The following is a 26,083-nucleotide window of genomic DNA, read 5'->3' as shown; positions in this document are numbered from 1 at the left end:
TAAAAAAGTAGAAATTTTTTGAAATGTCCACTACAAGAAATTTTGTCTTTGCTAATGACAAACATGTTGATGTCTCTAAATTTTGTCGATAGATGCAATATACACCAACGAACTGTTTTACTGTCGATAATAAGTGAAATCACCGACGGCAAAAATTATAACGTCGGCATAGATATATTTTTACGGATGACATATTTTTGTACCATCGGCATATATAGACATATGCCAACGGTTTATTATTACCGTCTGCTTCAGTGGACCAATGCCGATGGAATTGAATGTACCGTCGGCAGTTGTTTTAAAACAAAAATGCCCCAGTTTATTTTTTCCCCAAATCTCTTCTTCCTCCCAACATGTCGCCGCACCTTCCCTTCCCCTTCACGGTTTTTTCTCACTTTTCTCCCTCCCACACATGTCGACCACCCCTTTCCTTCCTCTTCATCATTTTTCCTTATCCTTCTCCCTCCCACACACGAACGGCTGTCGGCCCCTACTTTTTCTTGCCACGCGAACGGACGACCGATGCCCTTCATTTTTGTAAACACATCTGAACGGAAACATCGAGAGTGTTTAGCGATGAGAGAGAGAGACAGAGGAAATCAAATCTTTCCAACCACTGCACTTTATAGGGTTAGGTTTTTATTCTTTATTCCCTCTATTTTCTTTCCGTTATCTTTTCTATGTTCAATGACTACTGTTTTTTTTTTTCAAAATACATATTGGTTGGTCTCTTAGTTTGAATTAGATGTTCATTTCATCCACTGCTCCAAAACATATATTTTGGTTTGTCCAGATACTACATGAGACAGTTTTGAAGAAGAGAAGAATAATGGAGAAGAAAGAGAAAGAAATATTGGTGTATTGCTCGTTGTGGAAGATGAAGATCTGGAAACGAATTACTCCCTTAGATTAACTAATTACAGAGGAAACGAATTACTCAACCCAAGAGAATGGATCTAATATTTCCATTGTTTTGCTCAAAGTAAGTACTAAAGTTTATGTTCAGATGAGCAATACGAGTTCTCGAAAAGGAGAACTCCTAATGCGGCTTATTGGCCCACTCCTTATTCTTTCCTGATTTTGCTTGTGTATGTTTGTTGGCTGTAGCTTTTATAATTGTGTAATTGAAATGTAGCACTTGTTGATTACCTTGTTCTTGTGTTTAATAAATTAAATGACATTGTATAGTTAAAATGAATGTATTATGCTTAGGTTTGGTGGTGGGATTGATTTAACTCCTTCCTACATCTTTAATGAAGACGCCAAGCATTTCCATTTCGTAAAGATTCTATTTTCATGGATTCTTCCTTTGCAAAGCTATACATTTTTGTCTCGTTTGTAGTTGTGCGTTATTATCATTCTTACACATGTCAGTATTTGATAGTCTTACTTATAGGCATTTGTGTTGATCTACTTTGCCACATGACCCTTATTGTTTTTGGTTACCAAAGTTTGAGTCTAAATGTTTGTTGTACTATTGATGTTAGAGTATTAAATTGAGGCTTGGAGGACATTGAAAATTTAAAGGGAGACTTTCACTGGCATTGAAGGTTGCTTATTGCTGGGTTAAGGTAAGTTTCATGGGTTTACCGTAGAATTTTTTCATGGGGTGAAATACCCATTGATATTTGGCTTCAAATTGGTGATATCCACTATGTTTTTTATATTAGTTTGGAGATTCGAGGTGTTTGCGTTCCTGCCCAAGAAGTGAAGGATCCATTTTGGTGATTATTGAGACTTCGAAACCTTTTCGATATAGTTGTTTTAGTGGTGGAAGGTGGATTTTAAAATCATAACTTTTGGGTTATGTGTAGATTGGTTGTTCGTGAAGGGATAAAAGCGAGAAGAATTTAAAGAATCATTACTCAAATTAATTTAGAAATATTAAAATACCAGGACATTGGTAAAATTTTAGAATCAAAATTATAAATAAATTCTACGCATGCTTTTAAAGAATAGGATACGATAACTTACTTTTGATGACATCTTTAAATCTACAAATCAATCTTCAAATTGGACACCACCCGTCGAGACCTTCCTATTCTCTGGAATGAGATTGGTTTGTGGGAACCAATTGATCAGATGAGAAAAGGTTTAGACATATTTGAGATAAACTCTTTTTACAGATAGAAAAAATTTTGATCTTTTTTCTTAATGAATTTTTGTTACTTTTCTTTCGGATATTTACAACTCTCTTTCCTTCTTGTAATAGGAAAAAGAGTAGGAGAGATTAATTAATTAACAATTAATAAATTAGTTAATAATTAATTAAATCATATTTTATTAATATTTCATTCAAATATTATTTGAATCTCTCTAATATTTTATAGATTTATATTAATATAATTAATTAAGTTATATTTAATTAATATTTCATTCCAATCTTATTTGAATGAATATCTTTTCAATATCTTATATATTTGTTTTAATATAATTAATTAAATATATTTAATTAATAACTACGCAAATATCTTATAAATTTAATTAAATGAACTAAATTATTAATTAATTCACAAATTAATTAATAGCTAAATAAATATAGTATATTTAACTTAAATTAAATTTGAATCATATTTAAATATAAGTTTTTTTATAACCAATAATTTTGATATGAATCCAATTCATATTAAATTAATCTTTAAATTTATTCAAATATTTTATCTCTCCTAAATTAATTTTGAATCATATTCAAAATTAAATTTATATAATAAGGTTTCACAAATTTTATATTATAATGTATCACTATACATTAAACTAATTTCCTAAGTAAATTTGAACATTTTGAATTACAACCTATAAATAAATTTCATTACCCTTTACGAGCTAGGAAGATGACCTAATGGACCTACAGATTAGAAGCTAGAACAATATGAGATTAATTGGCTAAACTCATTAACCACATTAATCAATACTCGTTAACTGTGTATACACTCCACTAAAGACTCACGGCTGAACTTTTTCCATCGTAGATATATTTTTGTGTCCACGGATATAGATCAATAATATTAAGTTAGTCCTTCACGAGTGTTTGTAACACTAGATGAGCCAATTTACCATTTTACCCCTAAGTTATCTCTAATCCTTAAATATCAGTGCTCCTCCAATGAACAACCTATTTATAGTCCTACCAATAAACAGAAACCCCTCTCGTGCCATAGAGAGAGTAGGGTCCTTTGTTCAATACTTGGAGACATCATTTAAGAGAACACTCATCTACTTACCCTAAAGTAGGGAATGGGTGAATTCCATCATGTGTAATTATGTTTCCAGCTCCCCACTCGGTCTTGTCTCCAAAATGATAAGCTTATTGAGTCGGCGTTCTGATCACTCTCACCCGTACATCAAAGGACAATCCCTCGCGAACAGAAGTTCATAACACTCTCAGAATTAAAACTAAGTTACCTAGGTCATCCTAGTGAAATAGAAACCTAACTAGTTAACGAAGTTACATCTAGTGGTTACAATTTTGCAGTCCAGTCTTATGCAAATTCATTGTATAGGATACCCCTCACTCGTATGTCAACTTCACGAACTCGTTGGATCATTGTGTTTGTATCAAATACAAAGTGAGCCGTATCAATAGTGTTACCAAGATAAGGTACCCAGTCTTATCTCTATACTATAAACCCTTTAAGCTGATCTTGAACATTGATCCTTGTTGTCTCTACATACTATTCAAGACTCATTAAACAGTTTAGGATGTTAGTTTATTGGATTTGGGTTATTAAGATAAAACTAATAATTTAATCAATAACAATTATTACAATAATAACACTTTATTAATAACGATCAATGAATTATATTTACAACCTACGAGTTTTAGGACAAAAATCCCAACAGTGGCATGATGGAATATGAACTCGGTATAGACATGGCGGGGAAGGAAGATTGAACTGCTAAATACAATGACTGAGGATTCACTGCCTCGAGGCAATACAGACATCTCTTAACTAAGGTTTAAAGTGAGCAACTTCTCAGTGCAACGCCATACTTGCTTGCCTTTCGGGATGCAAATACACAAGTTAAGCAATGCATATATCTAATCATATTGCAAGCAGTAACAACAACTAATCCTCAATTAAAACATATACCTTTTAGTGTGTTAGCCACATACATTAACCTCTCGGTAATGTATGTAGAGGATGAGCTTGGTGACAAGAATGCACTGTTGCATTCTTCTTGCCACTTACTTAGTTAAATGTGGTTATCACGTGCTTGGTGATTACAATCTCTACTTTTGTCATTCTCTCAGATGAACAAAGTTAAGATACTCACATTTAACTGAATAAAACTCTTACGACATTCATTATAAATTTCTTAGTATTAAATACATCACTCATTGCTACTTAACTATTCAACTACAAATGCATAGGTAAGATAACAAAAATGGAAGAATGGAAGAAGAAATTCATTTCTTTCATAATTAACACTTTAGGCCTTTCAGGCATGAAGTTCTGCTTACAAAACAATACAATATAAGAAATAGAAAGTGAAAATACAACAAATGGATTACGCCTCAGAGTTTGATTTTTTATACTCTTTGACTATGATTTCTGCCTATAGATGAAGGGAACAACGAAATGGTGAATCTCTCTCTCTTTTGTTTTAAGCTCTCATCTAAAACTCAAGGTAAGGGAGAAGAATGGATGATACGAAGAGCTTGCTTTCTGGCCAATTTGTACATACTTTCTTTGGGAGTGAGATGCTCTATTTATATATAGGGAGTTATGTTGACATATCGGCGTGTGCCATTAAGATTTCTAAAAATTTATGCCTACTGTGTAGTCTGACCTATTTGTCATTTTCTGACTTTCCCACCAACTTCTTTTGTTTGCTAGCGGCTTGGTCGCCTTGCTACTACTTTCTTGCCCTAGAGAGATTAGTTGGGTCTCCTTGCGTTTAACTGCTATTTGCGGAGCTTCACTCTTCTTCGCCTAGAATCCTGCAATAAGAGCATTAAACTATAGTAAAATAGGGATGGAGTTCTTTTGTGTTAGGCTTTTCACGGAGTAATCAAATTAACTTATTTTCTCTCTATTTTCTTTTCTTTTCATGTGATAAGACTTCATTATTTTACTTATAAGAGTACAATAACTTGTATTTCTACAAGTTATTATTAATAGAAAGTAGGAGATGTAGATGGGCATGCACTAACTTGTATTGAGGAAAGAGTGAAGGAATGTCTAATGCTACATGAGAGTAAGCTATACGACCACCTCAATGCGATATAACTAGCTAAACTAGATTATGATTAAGGTGTGCTCCTCTCAGAGTAATTGAATGCCACACTTGGTCTCCTTTCGGGATTCAAATGATGAAGTTTGTTAAGCAAGATATATCTAGAAGTATTTACTTATATTACTTATAGAGCTTCGCGTTTAAGGTCTACAACCTCTCGACGCCTATTGTCCACACTTGTTCACCTTTCAGGATACAAATGATAAAAGTCATCTCGCTAAGGTGAGAAAACTCTTCCTTTCGCGTGTTAGCCACGTCCTTGCTACTTACTCTCTCGGTAGTTGGCGACATACGATGGTCAAGTTATTAAAATAGCTTATCTAATAGGATAAGCATTATAAGTAAAACTTCTTATCAAACATGCACCATAAACCTAAACTACGAATAACATAAGACAAATGAACAGAACAGAGATGAATGTATTGAAAAGGGTATAAGTATACATTATATTAAAGAATGCAGACCTTTGACCACCGTACAATATGAACAACATACAATGTAAAGAAATACAAAAATGGAAAGAAAAGAAAATGCATTACAAGTTAGAGGGAGACGGGAATGTGATCTTCCTCACTTAGACTATAGGCTTTCACTCTACAGACTGATAGGAGAAGATGGAAATGTGCTTTACAGATGGTGGTAAGGCTAATCCTTTCCACCAATTCTCCAAGATTTTGGCCTATGAGCATCTAGCCCAATTCGGACGTTTGGTTGTCTTTCTTGGTGGTGATTGAGCTCCTTATACAGGCATAGTTCGATGGAAAATTTTTCATTCTGTCCTTTTCGTCAAGTCCATCACTCCATCTACCACTTTTGTCTTTTAGCAAACCTCTTTTCACGTGGTGCTTTGGTCTTCTCGCCTAGTCTTTGCGCCAATTCCTCTGCGATTTGTTAGCTTATTCTTTTGTCAATAATCATGCGTTTAGACATTAAAAACAAGGTAAAGCAAGCATCAAGCTTATGCAAAAAGTATTTCTAAATAGTTAAGTATTTACAACATAAACTACGTGTTTTGGCACACTTACCACACATTTCAGTTCCATTATTCTACCTAAAAGGCCTTAATAACTTGTATTTTTACAAGTTATCACATTGCCACACGATGAGGTGAGCGGTCAAGGTTAGAATAAAGGGGCAGTTGTTAACCGAAGGTTAAGTATCAATTCCAAGAGAGTACAAGAGTTGTATTTGTAATGTTCAAATTTGTAAAAATGTTAGGTTAATAAAGAGAAGTTTTGTATTCTTTCCACTGTAACTTTGTGTCTATCGCTTAGTTAGTTTGAAGGTTAAAGACAATGCAATATCAAGAAGAAAGTTAAGTTTTTTCGCTTACTACGTGTTTAACGTGTTACCTCGCAAGAAGTACTTAGTGACACGCCTCCACTTCATTGCCGAAGGTGACTGTGAGTTGGGGCGTGACATTATGTCTATTTTAGATATTATATATCTAACATGATAATTTAGTATTTATCTAGCAAACAATTGAAACCATCGTGCTCAAGGATAAAAAAAAAAATTACTAAATACTAATCTACTTCGTATTAGAGCTAATTTTACAACAAAAAAAAAGCATATTTTTCCAACATCATTTTAAAAGCTACAATAATTCTAAATGAAGTTTTTGAGTAAATACAATAATAAACATCGTTAACGAACAATTTTCTTATAGAAAACATAAATGAAATGTTTACCATATAATAATAGTATTTTACCTGTTGGGATTGATGCTCTAAATCTTGTGGTCTTGTAGTTTGTAATTATATATATTATACAAACATTTTGTTTACCTTATAAAATAAAGTGTGTTATTTTATTTGACATTTAGTTGCATTAACCCACAAAACCAATAAACTAACATCCAATGTTATCTTATGCAACCTAAACATGTATGTGGAGACATACAAGTGGATTATGTTTAAATGATAACCTAAATGGTCTGTAGTAGATGGATAAGGCTGGATACCCTATCCTGGCGACACTACGAATACGACATGCTTTGTAGTGTTGTTACAATTGTTCTAAAGTGCTACAAATGATTTGATCCTAATTATTCATGTCAATACATTAGAGCAGAGGTATTCTATACAAAGAGTTTGTATAAGATCGAACCATGAAATGAATAGTCTCTCTTATTAACATCGTTACTAGTTGAGACTACATTTCACCAAGATGACCAAAGGTGACTTGACCTGAATCCTGAGTGAGTTGTGAACTCCTGTCTATGACGACAGTCATTTGATTTGCATGGGTGAGAGTGGTCTATATCGCCAACTCAATAGGCCTACCATTTTGGGGATTCGTTTGATTAGGGAGCTGGAAACACAACTACAGAAGAATGAATTAACTATTTCTCTATAGATAGAGTAAGTAGAGAAATTGCTCTCTTAAGAGCTGATTTTAAGGCTGAACAATGTGGCGCCACACCCTCTCTTAGCCCAAGGGGAGTTTAGTTATAGTGGGACTATAACTATTGTTCATTAGAAGGATTAGTGGTACTTAAGGAGTTAAGTGTAACTACATGGGCAAAACGGTAATTTTTGGCCTAACTATACTTATGAGCAATTTGTGAAGGATCATTGCACTGTTGATTGGTTATATCTAATGGACATAAAAATATATCTACAGTAAGAAGAGTGCAACTATTGGTCTTTAGTGAAATAACTGATAGTTAATGAATAATGATTAATTTAACTAAAGAGTTTAATTAATTAATCTCACATGATTGAAGCTTTAATCTGTAGGTCCATAAGGGCCCTTTGTTAGCTCAATAAAGATAAATGAGAATCAAATTTATTTTGGATTAATTTGAATCGTTCAAATTGATTAAAGGGAATAAATTGTATAATGATACAATTAATATAATGTATTTGATACATTATAATATAAAATTTTTACGAGAGAAGTTAATATTTGAATATGATTCAAATAATAATAATATGAATAAGATTCATAAATAAACTATAGATTAAAACTTAATATGAAATCAATTCATATTAGAACTATAGATCATACGAGAAGATCTAAACTATTGGTTATATTATATATGATATAATATAATTTGAATTTATATTGTATTTATATTAATATTAATTTAAACAAAAGAATAACTATTCTACTTAATGAAAGAGAGAGAAAATTATTTTGATAACTTTCACTCCATCTCTTTCGTATCTTTTCGTTAAGATATTGAAGGAATGTATGAATTTTTGACTATCTATTGCTTCCAAGAAGAAAAAATCTCTATGCAAATATTTTTTTCACACAAAAGCCCAATAAACTCTCTGTGTTTTTTTTATCTCGAGGACAACAAGAAAGACTTCGTGGTGTTCCTTGAGAGGTTCTACAAATGTTAGTTTTCTTTTCTTCTTTTCCTCCATAGAAATATGTTTAGGTGTTTTCTCTGTGTTTCAAGTTAAATTTCTTTTGCATGGTGTTCACAATCCACGTACAATCATAATACTTCGTGAGTTATGAAAATATTGTGGCATTTTTAAATATAGAAAAAATTTGAAATTATTTACAAAATATATCATATTCTCCATAGTTTTTTTAAATAGATTATTTTTTTATTAATTTAATAAAACACTAAAATATTTACGATTTGTGTAACAAAATAAAAAAGCTTATGAAGCCAATATTTTTTTTTATAAATTCCATATTTGCGCTTGATATTGTAAACAATTCGTCAGTTGTCTTTCTTTTTCTTTGCGATTTCTTCATATTCTCTTCTCGATTTCTTCACCTCATTTTCAAGATTATTCTTTCTTATATTTTTATACATCTTCTTCATCTTCTCTTTCTTTTTTACAACTCATCTTCCAGAATATCAAGATCGTTTAAATATCACTTTGATATGATCTAAACGATCACTAACCTAGTCAACACTATCGTTTAGCATGGTCAACACAATTGTTTAGATTTGAAACATTTTCTCATCGTTAAAAAGAACTATATGATCATGTATCATGATTGTTTAAATAGGAATTACACGAAGTATTTTTTTAATTGTAAAAAAGAACTACACAATCGTTATCATTTTCTATTCGATCACATATCATGATCGTTTATTAGAATTACATGTGCGTGTGTGACCGATTAATCGCGTGTTGACTAAACATTTTTTTTGCATTTTTTCATGTAGTTTTTTTGCATTTTTTCATGTAGAGTTTGCAAAAATAGCAAAAAAAATCTATGATAATAGAATTCATGCATTTTCCAAATTGCAAAAATAACAAATTTAAAAGCACGTTATTCATATTACCATCTAATTACAATCTCATTACCATTATATTTGTCAAATTTACAATATACAAAAAAAAAAAAAAAAAAAAGAGTATTATGAACTATTTTTTTTAAATAAATCTTCATTTTCCCCCTATATAATGAGAATTTCTCTCTATTATATCGAATTTAGAGGGCGTCTGCATCTTAGGCTCCAATATCCACTCTTGTGAACTACATAGATATAAAGAAAATGACATTTAAAAGAAAAAGAATTTGTGACGCAACAAGATGTTTGTTTCTATTCTAAATCACTAGCGAAGGAATGGCTCGAAGTGGACGAGCCATTTCCAAGGTGATCCCAAATTTATCTTCCATGTTCACCTCAAATCCATCTTCAACCTTCCAATCAAAGAAACTTATCAATGAACCCAATATCAAATGCATCACTCTCATCGCCAATGGAATTCCAGGGCAAATCCTCCTCCCTCCTCCAAACGGAATGAGCTCAAAGCTCCGCCCTTTGACGTCAATTTCCGATCCCAAAAACCTCTCTGGTTCGAAAGATTCCGGATTCTCCCAATTCCTCGGATCCCTTCCCATCGCCCAAGTATTTATCATAACTTGAGCATCTTTAGGGATTGTGAAACTTGCAATTTCCACTTCTTGTTGCGCCTTACGTGGTAGCAACAATGGAGCTACCGGATGCAATCGAAAAGTTTCCTTCACCACCGCTTGTAGATATGGCAACCTTGGAATGTCTGCTTCTTCAACCACTCTCTTCTCCAAAACTAATTTCCTAATTTCTGCTTGAGCTTTTGCTAATTTATCTGGATTCCTCAATAGCTCCGCCATTGCCCATTGCAATGTCGATGAAGTTGTATCTGAGCCGGCTACGAACAGTACCTATCCACAAAATAAACAAAATCGTTGCATCAGATATAGTGCTTTTTCAATTTCATTTTTTATTAAAAAATCAAACGAATTTATAGTAGCTAGGGGATTCTTACAAGTAGTAGATGTATCATCTGATTCTGATCGATTTTGGTGTCAGTTTCGTTCTTGAGTAGACAGTGCAACAAATCGTTGTTTGAAACAGAATCAGGATTCAATTCTTGTTGTTTCATCCTCTGTTTAATCATTGAGTCTAAAAGATTCAACACATTTCCCATATGAATTTCCATCCTCTTCCTCGTTCCTTGAATGTCAAACTTTCTCAACATAGGGAAATAATCACTCAAATTTGGTTTTCCTGCTTCTTCCAAAATTCCCCGCACGTATTTCTTGAATTCTTTTGCTAATTCAGAACTCGGGTCTGCTAAATCAACAGAAAATATTGTGTTGGACAGTAGATTCAAAGTAGTAGCGAACACTAACCTCCCTAAATCCACCGCCTCCCCCTTCAACGCACTTTTCCGAACAATCTCCACAAGCTCTTCCACTTTCTTCCGACGAAGATTCTCATTCATGTCCAGAATTTTTCCGGCAAACAACGTGTTGTTGCATATTTTGCGATAGTTTCTCCAGAGAGAAGAAACAGGAATCCATGGAAATCCGACTTCGTGGTGGCTATGAGCTGTCAACGCATCAGGAACAACTCTGTTGCACAAAAATTGGTCGTTGGTTTGCAGGACCTCTTTAGCCATGGCGGAAGAAGAAACGACCACGGCTGTAACTCGTCCGAGTTTCAAACTTATAATTGGACCGTGTAGCTTAGCCATGGTGGCTAGTGACTTGTGAGGCTTGTCGCCGAGATCCAAGAGATTTCCGATGAGTGGTAGAGGGTTTGGTCCCGGAGGTAGCTTCTTCGATGTACTTGTACTCCACTTTGATTTAAGGCTTGAAATGAAGAAGAGAAGCGAAAGAAAGAGGATGCAGGTCCAAAACTCCATTGCCAGTGAGGTTATGATTCCGTCTAATCACTTTCTTATTTATAGTTCTGAACGCTGAAGAAAACTCGTTTTCCACTTCCGTATACTGAAGGCAAGGTGGACAAACCAAGATCACACAAACACATATATGATTTTAAAATATGATATCTCAACTAAAAGGCATTGAATAATTAGTTACCCACAAAAACTGTGGACCATAAATTTTTGGGCCACAACTTCATACGAGTGTAAAATTTGGGTAATAACAATTATGAACCATTTTAAAAATAATAAGGTATTTAACTCTAATATACCATATCATTTAAATGTACTAAATGAGTCACAATATTATACAAAAATAGGTCCAATTTACATATATACCTGTTAGGAAGTTTTTTCACACAATATACATATTATATTAATATAAAAAATGGGAGGAAATCATACAACATTAAAATAGGAAAGTTATTTGACAGTTTTCTCACTTTTCATATTCAACTAAATCATTGTCCTTTCGACAGTTAAGGAAGTGATTCGAGTTTTTGGTTTTTGGCCATGAAGTTGAAGCATTTAAGCGATTTCGACGATGAAGGTTTTCTAAAACGGCCGCCAGTTCATCTATTTTCCGACGGCCGAAAGATACAAGATTAAGTTGTATATATTCTATACATAGTTTGCATTTGGTATCTTATATAGATTAAAGATTTTAGTCTGAATAGGCAACAGAATCAAAAATGTGATTTTGCATGTGTTATATCCTAGGGTTTATTGAGGTATCAGATTGAAGAAGAAGTTTTTTAGAAACGTCGGGTTTTTCATATGGATATTGGGTATATCTGAAATTTTCTTTGGGTATATGTTAAATGTTCTAGTTGTTGAGCAAATGTAAAAAGGTAATTTTTGTAGACATACTCTCGTTATAGATTATTATAAAGTATACTTGTAAATAATATACGATATATATCATGTAAAACATCAACTAAAAGTATTATATCTCACGGGTAATATATAAAACTAATATAAATGTAAATAAGATATGTATATAATAAACACATATACAAACTATTATACAATGCGATAATATCATGGTAGTTTAATAAACACATATACAAACCCAAGTTTAAGTGTCATGGGCTGGTGACACCTCCATGTGGGTGAGGATGGGCATGCTGAGGGGCTTAGGGGCGTGCGCGTACTGGAGGGTGTCTTGACCGTGAAGCGTGCGCACAACTGGCAGCAATGTTTTTCTGCGTTTTCTAGATTTAACCCCAACTTTAAAAATTCATAATGCATTCAATACGTAACCAAATTGAGTGATTTTTGTGTATAACTCTTCTTTTTTAAGTCCTCTACAACTTACCTGAAGCTATGAAGACCTAAAAACCCTTGGATTATCTGGAATTTCCCTCGAACTAGAGGTTACTCCATATTCGTGTTTTCAGACAACCTTTGACTTCCACTTGAAAATTCACCCAATTTCTATTGTTTTCATCTAAAAAAATATTCATAACAGTTGCTATAACTTGAGTTAAATTTCTAACCTGACCAATGGAAACTATTAAATTCACTTCTTTAGCTCGAACAGCTTAGAAACACAGAGGCTGTTCCAGATTCATGATTTATTCGATGTTCTGTCTTCTACCTACAATTGCATTATTTTTCCTTCATTTTCAGCTCATGATTATTCCTTCATAAAAGTTCTTAAAAATTGAAATAGGTTTCTAACGTAACCAATCTCAACCTGTAACTCTACTTCTACAGCTCGTTCTTTCTTAAAAACCAGAGATTGCTCAGCTTGCTCTAAATTCCAGTTCAACTTTCAAATCTTCTCAATTTCCTCTGATCTCCTTCTCTATCTCCTTCCTCAATTTCCAACAACCACTTTGTGAGCAAAGTTTGAGAGAAAAAAAGGAAAGGGATGGATCATCTACTGTCACATCCCACCCAAAAATCACTTTGTGTGGCCAAGTGGAGATGTGACCGTTAGACATTCTACGCAAGACTCTGCATAAGATAACACTCAGAACGCCTAGTAAGCGGATTAATCCAATCAACAAGCTTAAAGGCGGAATATTAACTTAAATAAAATATGAAGACTTCATTAATATTTCAATAATAGAGTACATTTAATACTTAGTACAAAGTTCCATTTAAAAGAACTATACACAATACAAACAACATTTAGACTCTTCTCGCCTAGCTTCTACATGTTATGCAACTTGATAGTGGCCACTATCAAAATGATGCGTTCTCGAATGGAACAGTAGATGATCAAAGCTGCAAGCTCAACGCTAGATGTTCTTCGCTACCTAGGGGGAGGGGGAATAAAACAAAACATTTGAAAGATTAGGCGAAAATGTCTAGTGAATAGAGTCTTTTATAAATACCTTTAATAAATCAATTTATGCCTTAATGCATTACAATCATTTGGCCAAATCATGAACGATTAAAAAAATTCAAATCTCGTCATCAAACATTTATAAATTGCTTGGAAAATTGTTTACTTTCTAAATCAAGCATAGTTTCATATCGCGTAGAATCAGATTTATTCTTTTTGATCTTACAATCACAACACATAATCATTCTGCTTATTTAAATTACATCTTAGTACAATTTCCTCAGCTCAAGCGTTTACCACACTTTTTTGCTAAGTTGTAGCTTTGTGGAATAGTCTCAATGCATTTAACAAATTTCCTCAGTTCCATTACGCATAATGCGTCTTCCAATGCCATATCACACAGCAGACAAAAGGCATTCCATACCAGATCACACAAGTATAAGGCATTTTATTCCAAATCACACAATAAGAATAGAGCATCTTATCCAAGATCACACAACAAGGATCACTACTACAAATTTGGCCTTCTTTAATGTGCAAAACATGTCAAAAAATGTCTACTTTGATGGTCTTTGAAAACTAGGGCAGGCATCAAAAAAGCCCAACCATTAAGAAAACTAGGTTTCTTGATGGTCAAAACATGTCATAAAAAATTCTTTCTTGATGATATTAGCCATCAAAAAAGGAAACTTTTATGCATTTTGTCCATCAAGGAAACTAAAAAGCCGATTAAGAAAACTGAATAATCCATCAAGAAAACCAGTTTACTTGATGGCCAAAACATGTCATCAATTTTTTTTTCTATTTACTTTTCTCACACCCACCTTAGCTTTGTGCATCTTCATGATCTTGGTTTCCTCCTCAATGATTATTGTACTAAGAAGTAAGGTTGAAATTCAAATTTATAAACAACTTTTACAAATTTTTAATGCAAGAGTGGATACATACAGATGCTAGTTGAGCTAAGCTCATGTTAGCAAGTTTTTACAAATTTTAAAAATCCTAAATTACAAACTTTCAATTATTAAAGTTGAACACAATAACTAGTTTCATTTTGATAAAGGCACTTATTTCAATCTAAATATAATTACAACAATTAACTTTTAAAAAAGTAATATTGTATTATTGATGAATAGAAATTAATAATTGAAAGAAAAATAGTAAAGATTTAAGGATATTATTCATGAATATCGTGTTTTTTGAGCTGGTTAATGAGAGTCCAAATTTCGTAATTCATGAAAAATAGTTTTTTCTTGATGGGCAATACCCATCAAGATATCATTTTTTTTTTTATCGACCTTGCCCATGATCTTATCCTAAACCCAAAATTATAATTTTTTTCTTAATGGACAATGCCCATCAAGATATTATTTTTCTTGATGGACCTTGCTCATTATCTTCTTTTGTTTTTGTTTTTGTCCATCAAGAAAATTTCAAACCCATCAAGAAATCTAAAACAAATATATTAATTTTTTTCGATGATGACCATTGGAAATGAAGAAAATTCATCTCTTGATGGGTCTCATCCATCAAGAAAAACTAACTAACTTGATGGGCGTTTCCAGTCAACAAACATATTATCCTTAATGTTTATTGTCCATCGAGATATAGTTTTCTTGAAGTTTGTAGACAATCAACAAAACTAAGGGAACTTTGCCCATCAAGGAAATCAAGAATCAACATTTTTTTTTTTTTTTACATTTTTTCATATTTCTTCCACAAAATAAAGAGACTTTTCTTGACGTACATGAAAAATATTTTTCTTAATGGTCCTTTGTCATGACCATCAAGAAATCAAAATTTGCATGCATCAAGAAAGACCAAATTTGTAGTAGTTGGTAATGCATCCCATATCAGATCACACGGAAAGTATAAGGCATTCTCATCACATATATATGGTACAAAAGATCATCATTTCATTATTTCAACTCATATCAAAATTTTATGTATTTATAAATCACATGTATTTGGAAAGCATAATAGAAGTCACATATCTTGAGGTTTCATTGAAAATATCTTTAAGGATTTAAAGATATTGGAAATCTTTTTTTGTTTTTGAAAACATTTTAAGGAAGAAACCACTCACAATCAATGTACTTCCTCGCCTAACTCCTTTTGCGGAGAACTTCCTTACTCTTCTTTGCAACTCCTTGCTGAATTCAGGCTTTTCGAAAATCTTGAAAATTCTCTCAGTTCTTTCTTAAGTAAGCTCAAGGTAAAAGCAACTTCAAAATGATCGAACTGCACCTATTTATAAGTTTTTCCAGCGACACTTTCTATGCTGGAATGATTACTTCTGCCTAACGGTGAGAATGACCAATGTCAAAATGGCACATGTCACTACCACATCCTTATCCTAAATTTTGATTGGGTGACAAGGTCAAATCAATCACTGACTTCCTTAAACAAGGGTGACATCGCTACTTATTGGTTATGTAAGCTAAAAACGCATAACAATTCCTCATGTAGCCTTCTACACTAGATATCTCATTGCATAGGCTACCCTTGTCACGTGAAATCTTATAGCGTAAGACAAAATGCGATTAAGGCCTAACATCCACCCTAAAGAAGAACTTAAAAGACTCCCACCGACCTTCCTCCTTTCTTTTTCACTTTCTTACTTTTTTTTTTCTTTAAAAAAAACCTTTAATACTTCACTAAACCACTTTTTTTTTTTTTTTTAAACTTAATTAATTCTACTAACTGATTTATTTTGATGCTCTTAGTAGCTTAACAATTACTTAAAAACCAAATGTAAATGAACAATACAAATATTCCTTAACCCACTAATTTTGATCCAATACAAAAGACTTTACGGAAACATGCGGTCTTGATTACACTTAAAACTTGACTTCTTATAAACTGAAGTAAACAAAAGTGTAGAAGATCTAGGGTTTACACTCTATCTCTTCTAAGTCACTGACAACTGGATCATTGCATGCAAAATGCTCTCCAATATTCTCTTCATCATGTGAGTTGACATGATCATTGCATGCAAAATGCTTCCAATGTTTCCACCACCTACTGCTCAGTTCACAAAAGTGCAAGTTTTCCTATTGTTTTCCTAAGTGTAATCGAAACAATAGGTTTACGTGGGTGATCCAAGGTCGAACACAGTGAATTGATATCAAAGCTTAGTTCTAGGGGTTACTTATCAACTAGGCGTTATGACAAAAATATAAGAATGTGAAAGGATGTTTAGATAAACTAATACTACATATTTACACCTAGAGACTCATGCAAAGTAGAATAAATTATGGCAAGATGAAGATGCGAACTAACTTGTATGCAAGAAAGAGTGGAGGAATATCCATATATTGCAAGGAAATTAAGCATCGCGAGAACCTTGACACAACACATTACTCTTAACTAGATTATGATTAATGCATGCTCCTCTTAGAGTCATTAAGCACCACATATGATCACCTGTTTGGATCCATATGACTAATCTTGATTAAGTAAAATATATCTAGAGTATTCACTTATAAAACTTATAGGACCTCACGTTTAAGAACAACAACCTCTCGGTGCCTAAAGTCCACACTTATTCACCTTTTGGGATATAAATGAGTGAAGTCATCTCACAAAGTCAAGAAAACTCTTCTTATGCATGTTAGCTACGTCGTTAATTGTCCCATCCGACCACATGAACTCTTGTTGAATGACACAGTTTTCACGTTGTGTGCAAGTATATGAAGGAACATTACGACCATCTCCTCAACATTAGCGACTTTCATCGACGTTAGTCAAGCAATGGTTCTAAGCAGGTAGCACAGAATGGAAAAACATCTTTAGTCCATCTCGTACTTTCTCGACACACTAGGTTTGACGCATGAATCATTCGAAAATAGGCTAATTGTCTAATCATATGCCTAGTGTCATGCAGGATGTGCAGTATCCTCTTTATATTGCTATGTAACAACTCCAACATTAGTAGTGTCACATCTCACCCCAATCACCTACTTGCTCGTCTCGAGACATGGCGTGACGTCAGCCGAAGTCATTCACCTCCAGAACAACCTCAACTGACACATGACATGGAAACGTGAAGCAATCAACAACAAAATTCTTTTAACTTAAAATACTTAAAACCATAGTGTGACCCATTTAAAATCTTTACAAAACATATCATGGAAATTAAGTAAATCATAAAATTATGAATATTAGAACAATCACAATATTATTTTAAAACAAAACAATGTCCATGCATAATGAAAACTAAGTTGGTATGATAGTCGTATGTTCAGCATAAAGAGATCCACAATCTGTACCTAGAAAGTGGGAAAACATTTTGAAAGGGTAAGTTGAAAGACTTAGTGAGTAACGATTTTATAAAACAAGTTTTCATAAACGTATTAGTATAAAATCGAAGCTTAAATACATTTATCAGTAAACAATCATAACATGAAACTTGAAGCATTTGCATATCTTTTCGAAGACAGTCCTCCATAGCTACGGGCAGTATTTACCCCTTCGTCCAAAGACGAAAGAGTCGATGGGTAGCAAACTCTCCTCCTTCAAGGCAAAATAATATACATTTTATGATGGTCCATAGTTAAAAATGTTGGGATTTATGTTCTAAAACTCGTAGATTGTAAATACAATTTATAGACCGTTGTTAATCAAGTGTTATTGTTATAATAATTGTTATTGATTATATTATTAGTTTTGTCTTAATAACCCAAATCCAATAAACTAATATCCTAAGTTGTTTAATGAGTCTTGTAGATTATGTAGAGACGTACATGGATCAATGTTCGAGATCAGCTTAAAGGGTCTATAGTATAGATAAGGTTGAGTACCTCATCTTAGTATCACTATAGATACGACTTACTTTGTATTTGATACAATCGCAATGATCCAATGCGTTTGTGCGAGTGAGGGTATCCTATGCAATGAGTTTGCATAAAACCGGACAGCGAAATAGTAACCACTAGATGTAACTCTGTTAACTAGTTAGGTTTCTATTTCATTAGGATGACCTAGGTAACTTAGTCTTAATCCTTAGTGTATTGTGAACTCTTGTTCGTGAGGGATTATCCTTTGATTTGTACAGGTGAGAGTGGCCAGATCACCGACTCAATAAGCTAATCTTTTTGGAGACAAGACCGAATGGGGAGCTGGAAACATAATTACGCAAGATGGAATTCACTCATTCCCTACTTTAGGGTAAGTAGATGAGTGTTCCCTTAAATGGTGTCTCCGAGAGTTGAACAAAAGGCCCTAACCTCTCTATGGCACGAGAATTGTTTCTGTTTATTAGGTTGACCATAAACATGTTGTTCATTAGAGGAGCACTGATATTTTAGGACTAGGGGTAACTTAGAGATAAAATGGTTATTTGACCCAACTAGTGTTACAAACACTCGTGAAAGACTAACTTACTTTTATTGGTTTATATCCGTTGACACAAAAATATATCTACAGTGAGAATAGTCCAACTGTGAATCTCTAGTGGAATGTACACACAGTTGACGAATATTAATTAATGTGGTTAATGAGTTACTCATTTAATCTCATATCGTTGTAGCTTTTGATCTATAGGTCCATTAGGTCCCCTTCATTTGCATAGCTTGTAAAAGGTAATGAGATTTTTTATATTAGTTGTAATTTGAAATGTTCAAATTTACCTTGGAAATTCGTATAATGCATAATGCTACATTGTAATATAAAGTTTATATTTTAATCAAACTTTATTGTATAAATTTAATTTTGGATATGATGCAAAATTAAATTATGAGAGATAAAATATTTGAATGAGTTCAAATATTAATTCAATATGAACTGGATTCATATTAAAGTTATTGGTTGTGGGAGAATTTTATATTTGAATATGATTCAAATTTAACTTAAGTTAAATATAAGGTATTTAATTTAGTTATTAATTAATAGTTTAGTTTAATATTATTTATTTAAATTTGATTTAACTAAATTAATATAATACTATAAGATATTGGAGAGATATTCATTAAATAAGATTTAAATGAATTAATTAAATATGATTTAGTTAATTATTAACTAATTGATTAATGATTAATTAATTAGTTGATTTGAAATTTCTATTAATTTAATATTTTTAAATTAATAGAATCTCATGATTCTCTCTTACTCCATGAAGGAAAGAGAGTTATAAATAATTTTGTTTTTCTACAAAAGAGTTTCTCTAAAAAATCTCTAAACTTTTTTTCATCCCAATTGGTTCCCGTTAGTGCCATATCTCTTGGATCAACAAAGCTCTTTCATTCAAAATTGGCTATGCAATCAGGGTCTTCTTGGGAGATGTCTTATCCCGCTTGGTACTTCCTAATTTTGTTCCCGTCCAAAGGATTGAAGATTCCATATGAACTTTCTTCCATTTAAGTATATAAGGGAATAAGAAGCTAAATTGCGGCTACACCTTCACAAATTGGACATGTGGGTAAAAGCTGCTATGTGGAACCTATCGAGTCTAGCTATGCTGATTCGGTCAAGGGAATCCATACTATTTCTTTTGTAGTCAAAAGAAGATCAAGCTAAGCACCCAGTATGAATGAATGTAATAAGTTTAGAATCTGAGTCAAGAGTCAAGCGTGAACGAGAAAGATCGCGAACTCATTATTCTCAGTCGAAGGAAAGAAGGCACCCAATACTAAGGGTATATGGCCAACTACAACTAACCGAAGTGGCACTGGTTTTGGGAGAGAATAGAGAAGCATAATCTTGGAAGAGGACCATACGTACTACGACAACGGCCAAACAGAGAGCAAGGTCGTGTCTTTAAATAGCTCAACTGCTTTCAGACTATAGCTCAACCCACTACGCGGTTATGAAGTTGAGGAATAAGAGGTAGATTTTCACTTTGGTGTTCAAGCTTGCCGCATAAGGACACGTTTGACACGTCCGAGAAATGGGTTTATAGGACTCAAGAAAGCCCCACATGTGGAATTCGTTGAAGAAGTAAAACAAGCGTCAAAGAATATTGACGAGTCGAGTTTGACGAAAATGTCAATTTCCCATGTAACAATTTTTTATAGTTGGAAAAGCAAGAACAGATGTATGTCTTTTGGGTTCATGTCTTTGTTCTCAGTGAAGAAGCTTATTTTATTCAACTTGCGGCACCAGTATGCCAGGTTCAACCCTCATTCTCTCCTTGCATGGTTTTTCTATTGCGTCAGTCTTTCACAAATCTCCTTCTTTATATAGATATAAAGGGTTCGTTGCACGGAGGGCTAGTCAGATAACTTCCTCAAGGATTTCTGAGGAAATTGCCTCAATGAACAAAGGGCGAAAAGAAAGGGATGCCTCTTCTCAAAGTAGGCCTTTTTCCTCTCAACTCGGAATGGACGATCCAACGACCGTTGGAGATTGTAATCTTTCACGATTCAGATTCCCCTTTTCGAAATCTTATTTGACTAGTAGGAAATCTTAGATTTTCACTTCATCACTTTGAACTTGATCCTGCAGCTTTCTTTCTCTTTCAAATATAAGAAGATATAAGGGAAAAATAGTGCAAGTTGAGTTCTCTATGGCAAGCATTCTTCTTTTCATGGATTTTTTCTACTATTTTTTGGCGAGGTGCCCGTACGAAGCAAGTAAGTTGATAGACGCACCCCCACCAACCTTTGTTCATTGAGGCGAGGCGTAGAAGATGATCAGAGCAGCAGGTGAAAAGAATGTTGAATTTCATGATCTTTGGTATTTGTAATATTTGTCCTAATTAAGAGTGTTAAGAAAATGGACACCTTTACTTTTTAAGAGAAAGCTGCATAGCTGCGAGTATTTAAGAGAGAGAATTACTTTATTACGACTTTGATATTTTATTTTAAGTGCTTTCGTCTTATTTTTAGGTTTAGAAGGCGCAAAGTCGCATATTTGATTGCATCGGAGGACCACTATTTAATGAATATGAGGATCTGCTTCCTTATAATGGATAAGACTCAGGCGCATAAAAAAAAGGTTGAGGATGACCCTTGTTTTTGAAAAAAATATGATGACTCAATGAATTCAACCTTAAGAGTCACTTTGCTTCACGCACCTGGTCCGAAGGACTGACCGCAGAGGCTAGATGGGTCAATATGGATAGTCCTTCAAACAGTTCGAAGGTTCAAAGAATATTGAATGAAGAGGCGCAAAGAATTTGCGAAAGGAGTCTTATTCCACTAAAAAACGATAGAGGAGGGGTCGGATCGGGGGAATCCGTGGGGGTTGCGGTGGCAGCTGAAAAGGAATCAATCGTCCCAGGAGCAGTCGCGGAGGCGGAAATGCTCTACTCCCACGGAGCGCTAGCCCTTGGCTGATCAGTCATCGGATAAATTCCCAAAACCCACGTAGCGGTAATTACAGAAGTCAATTCTCATTATTTCTTCCGTATAGAAAAAACCTGAGAAGTTCACCCTTTCTACCATCCCATCCCGACTTCCTTCTTTGTGCATTCATGGGTGAGGCATTCGGCTTTTGAATCTGGAATCATTTCTCATTCGCAGTCTGATGAAAAGAAAGAAATGAGGACCTCTACCTCTACTCCTTTTCCTGCCATAAAAGATAGGGGTAGGTAGGTCAATTCGACCCCAGCCCCGCAGCTTTCAGGTCCTTGGTGCTCGAACCAGGCGGGCAACTTACTCTTTTTCTGTGGATACTTCCGAACATTATAAGGAAAACGGAGCGGTGGAATAAAGAGGTCAAAAGGACGGGAGCGTGAATACGGATGAAATGGGACGTAAGAAGTCGAGCGAGTGACGGGGAAATGGGACATCAATCTTGAGAAGAACCTCTAGGTCAAGGACAGCACTGGGCCGCACCGCCTCAATGAACAAAGGGAAGAGTGCCGATCCCGGAGTAGGAGTCTGAAAGAAGGCTTGGCCTGAGTGAATTCTTCATTCTCTCTTTCTCTTCGAGGAAGAAATCTCTTGATTTTATTATCCCACCGTCTGTAGCGTAGTGGGGAAAGTTCTCAGTCTCCGTTGATACTCTGCCAGACCTTTACCGGCCGACTACAAGGCTGAATATGGCAATTATAAGCGTTTCAAATGTGCAAAAAATATTGTCCTTTTCTGGCTTCAGTTCGAAGGACAGACAATATGGATAGTCCTTCATACGGGATTTCTCAATCTAAAAAGAGCCTTTCTTTCTCTCTCCATTTCATGCTCCTTAAATTCTCGCAATATTCTTTTACACCTGTCTTATGGCACTGCAAAGTGGGCCTTAATTTGAATGCGCTTTCTTGATTCTTACTTTCTTTCAAACTACTGTTATGTGAGTGAACAAAGTTCCATAAGACAGAGATATTGTGGAGCTTTCTGATCCTTATTCACCTTTCCTTATCACAAATCATCGCAATGAACAAGGGAATTCAAATCTCATTCAACAAAGACAAAGATCAAAGTTATTTACACCTCTTAACTAATACGAAGGATAGGCTTTCTTCTGCCTTAAATTAATGTATATGGCTTTCTTTTCGCTATTTATTTCTTTGATTTAAGTAGGTTCTTCTTTCTCTGAAGAATGTCGATAAACTTCCCAAGAAGGTCAAAGAAATTCATTATATTTCAGATTTCGAAATTGAGTGAGTGAATTGGGATTCCATCTAGTTTAATTGTTCTATTAGAATGGTTCTAGCGTTTCGAATGCTTACATCAAGATGAGACTCTACCAGATTAACCTATGGATGCTACTTTATTAAAATGGGGTGATGAAACCCGTCGAGTCTGAACTTTTTTTAGTTCATTGACTTGTTTCAACCCGAAAATGATTTAGCATGAGAAGTTTCATTCTTTCAATTCGTGATCGTGAAAAAGTCAAAGAAAAGAAGGATACGAAAGGCTCAAAGAATTTGATAAGAGTGGACTCTAACAAAAGGGGATTATTCCACCCATTTTCACATGGTAAACTTTCACAGTGGCTCGACTTGGACAAAGCAAGAACTAAATAGGAGGAGCGACTTTCTAGGGTAGGGGAGGCAGAGGCACGCCCAAGAGACACAAGGTTAGGTTAACCCTAGCGGGTATCCGAGAAGAAGGAAGTTAGAATGAGAAATGAATGAAAAGCCAAACTACATAGTGCGTTTCTTATATTTAATTAATATTTCATTTAAAACTTATTTCATTAAGGTCTCTGACGAGTGGTGTCTCAATTTGAAGATGTATTTGTAGATTCAGAGACGTCAAACAAGTTTTTCTTTATCTAATTTATAATTAGAAAGCATGCTTAGCCTTTAAGTCTTAATAAGAAAATTTGTTTTTATATTATATTGCCAATATACTGGTATTTTGAGATTTCTAAATTAAAATACCAGTACTTGTCCTACTCATATGACTAACCTCCTTGGCCTTCCTCGCATAGCCCTTGACAACATGGTCTCTCCTCGTCTAGCTAACCTCCATGTTCACCTCGCCAAGCCTTGGCAGCCTAGCTTCCTTGCGTGACACCCTTTCTCACCTAGCTAACCTCCTACACTTGGCCGCAAGCCTTCCTCCGCCTAGCCTTCTTCGTTTGACACCCTTCCTTCATCTAACTAACCTGTAAACACTTCCTTGCGTGGCCATGTCTTTCACCCAACAACCTCTCAAGGTCTTCCTCACGTGGTCCTTGGCCACCCAAAGACAAGCCTCAAACACCTAGCTAACCTCCTTTGCTTCCTTGTTTAGTCATCCAAACGCCTAAGCATCATCCTTGGAGGTTAATTTCCTTTCTTGGCGCCTACTCCATGACCAAACACCTATTTTTTAGAGGATTTCAAGCTTCTTCTTGTCACCCAATGATACTCTTTTGGAGGTCCACGCAACCTCTAAACATTCAAATCTAAACTAAACTTTTAAATCTAAACTTAAACTTTTAAAAAATTGCAACTATTATTCAACATAGTAAGGAAATTATGGTTTACATAATGTATAGCAAGCGTTTAATAAACAAACATTAAGACGAAGGAAACAAATGAATTTATTACAAAATTCAATTAACTAGAACACAAATAGATCGACTTTATAAATGAATGATGTTTATAGGTGTAGTACCTTGTTTACGAATGGTTTAAGTGCGACAACCTGAAAATACACACACAAAAATTGCAAGTCATTACATATGTGTGTCGGTATACATTACGTAATGTAAAAGGAACAAAAAACACGTACTAAACATACCTTAACTGCAAAGAGAACTTTACAAATCCATGTGACTGTACAATAAATAACAGAAGCGTTAGTACATACTGAAAGGAAAAGAAAGTAGCCTCAGAGTTAAGAAATTCTTGCAAAGGCATTCAAGAAGAACGCACTTGCGGTAGAATTTCGTGTGGTGGACTCGATAACATCATATGTAAAAGCAAAGCAAGAAAAAAGAGTCAGAAAAATCAAGATCATTCAAAAGAGCAAGGGAGACATGGTGACAAAACGGTGGGCATTGTGACAAAATAGTGAGCAAACCGAGAGTAAGGGATCATTGAAAAGAGCAAGGGATTAATCAAAAGAACAAGCAAACATTGTGACAAAATATTGGGTTGTAAAAAATTCAATATAGTGGCTAAAATGGAAAAACAAATGGGATGAATTAACATGATAATTGAGCACATGAGACATACACAATAGTGGTAAGAATGTTAAAAAGGGCCAAGCAAACAGAGAGGGAGTTAGCATAAAGTCAGTGGTTTGTAAAGTGTTTGTAAAGTATTAAATACAGTGACTAAAATGGCAAAAACAAATGGGATGCATTAACATGGTAAGCGAGCATGGTAGACAATCACAATTATGGTGCAATAACCATAAAAAAGAAAAAGTGAACATAATGAGGAAACCAATAGGGAGAAAACGGAGTAAGTGAAGCAGTCTTGTTTTGTGAGAAGCGTTCCAGAGGTAGGGTCGAAACGCAACCGTTGGAAAATGAAAATGAGTTTCGATGGCAGGAACATAAAATCGAGAAGGGTAGGGCAAAAATTGAAGACAAACAGAATGGGACCGATCGTAAAAAATGAAAAGAAGAAAATGTAGATTTCCTTTCATTTCGGTTAACACCGGAAAGGAAAGGGAGAAGACAATAGAAAATGAAGAAGATAATCAGAGAAAAAGAGAAGAAAATCGAATAGAAAATTATAGAAAAATGGGGAAAATCGATCGAAAATGGGGTAGGATTATTTAGGGTTGCACGAAGGAAAAAGGTAGGAGAAGATACGGTTAAATGAGAATTAGGATAACCCTAATCCCCATTTATCTTAACCCTTGTTTGACCCAATTTCTTTATCTTTTTTTCGGTCCAAACACACCTTAAAAAATATCTTTGTTGTTACATAGCGCTAGTGTTAATAGTGTTCTACTTTTCTATTTTTCTTTCTCTTTCTCTTCTTTAATACAAATTAATAAATAAATTTACATACTTGAGTAAGATATTTTCAGTCCAACAAGATTAAAGAGTATAATAAAAACATCAAAAAAATTTTGTACTGAAATGT

At 34.2% G+C, this 26,083-nt stretch overlaps 2 protein-coding genes and 1 long non-coding RNA gene across 7 annotated transcripts in view; 1 reads left to right on the top strand and 2 right to left on the bottom strand.

Moving 5' to 3' along the window:
* Positions 1-253: 253 nt before the first annotated feature.
* LOC105434927 lies at positions 254-1,898 on the top strand. The gene is made up of 4 exons (XR_969046.2): positions 254-630; positions 794-982; positions 1,488-1,571; positions 1,671-1,898. It is a non-coding gene; the product is annotated as an uncharacterized LOC105434927 (long non-coding RNA).
* A 7,661-nt stretch (positions 1,899-9,559) lies between these two features.
* Positions 9,560-11,416, bottom strand: LOC101203044 (geraniol 8-hydroxylase). Its single transcript, XM_004152021.3, has 2 exons — positions 10,470-11,416; positions 9,560-10,365 (listed from the first exon to the last, which is right to left on the bottom strand). Exons 1-2 carry the CDS (start codon positions 11,349-11,351, stop codon positions 9,766-9,768), a joined length of 1,482 nt encoding a protein of 493 aa, XP_004152069.1. The 5' UTR covers positions 11,352-11,416; the 3' UTR covers positions 9,560-9,765.
* A 1,987-nt stretch (positions 11,417-13,403) lies between these two features.
* The window catches only part of LOC101205771, a 36,693-nt gene continuing 24,013 nt past the window's right edge, over positions 13,404-26,083 (bottom strand). The window contains exons 1-4 of one of the 5 annotated variants that reach the window (XM_004151960.3): positions 25,433-25,864; positions 24,783-24,817; positions 24,657-24,686; positions 13,404-13,639 (exon numbers count right to left, since the gene is read on the bottom strand). In XM_004151960.3, the coding sequence (XP_004152008.1) occupies positions 13,622-13,639; positions 24,657-24,686; positions 24,783-24,817; positions 25,433-25,637 (288 nt within the window). In that variant the 5' untranslated portion in view covers positions 25,638-25,864 and the 3' untranslated portion in view covers positions 13,404-13,621. Of the gene's footprint in view, positions 13,640-14,949; positions 17,694-17,801; positions 17,940-17,968; positions 18,184-24,656; positions 24,687-24,782; positions 24,818-25,432; positions 25,876-26,083 lie in introns of those variants that run through there. The other 4 variants (XM_011653324.2, XM_011653322.2, XM_011653323.2 and 1 more) reach the window with 4 other exon arrangements.

The sequence above is a fragment of the Cucumis sativus genome, chromosome 3, assembly GCF_000004075.3.
Source record: "Cucumis sativus cultivar 9930 chromosome 3, Cucumber_9930_V3, whole genome shotgun sequence".
Classification (NCBI taxonomy): Eukaryota; Viridiplantae; Streptophyta; class Magnoliopsida; order Cucurbitales; family Cucurbitaceae; genus Cucumis; species Cucumis sativus.
The sequence above is the reverse complement of the archived record's forward strand: the minus strand, read 5'-3'. Positions and strand labels throughout refer to the sequence as shown.

Bases quoted from the DNA above. Each gene is read 5' to 3' on its own strand.
- LOC101203044 (XM_004152021.3), bottom strand. From the start codon at position 11,351: ATGGAGTTTTGGACCTGCATCCTCTTTCTTTCGCTTCTCTTCTTCATT. The intron at 10,366-10,469 runs GTAAGAATCCCC...TTTTGTGGATAG, and splicing joins AGATGATACATCTACTACTT to GTACTGTTCGTAGCCGGCTC.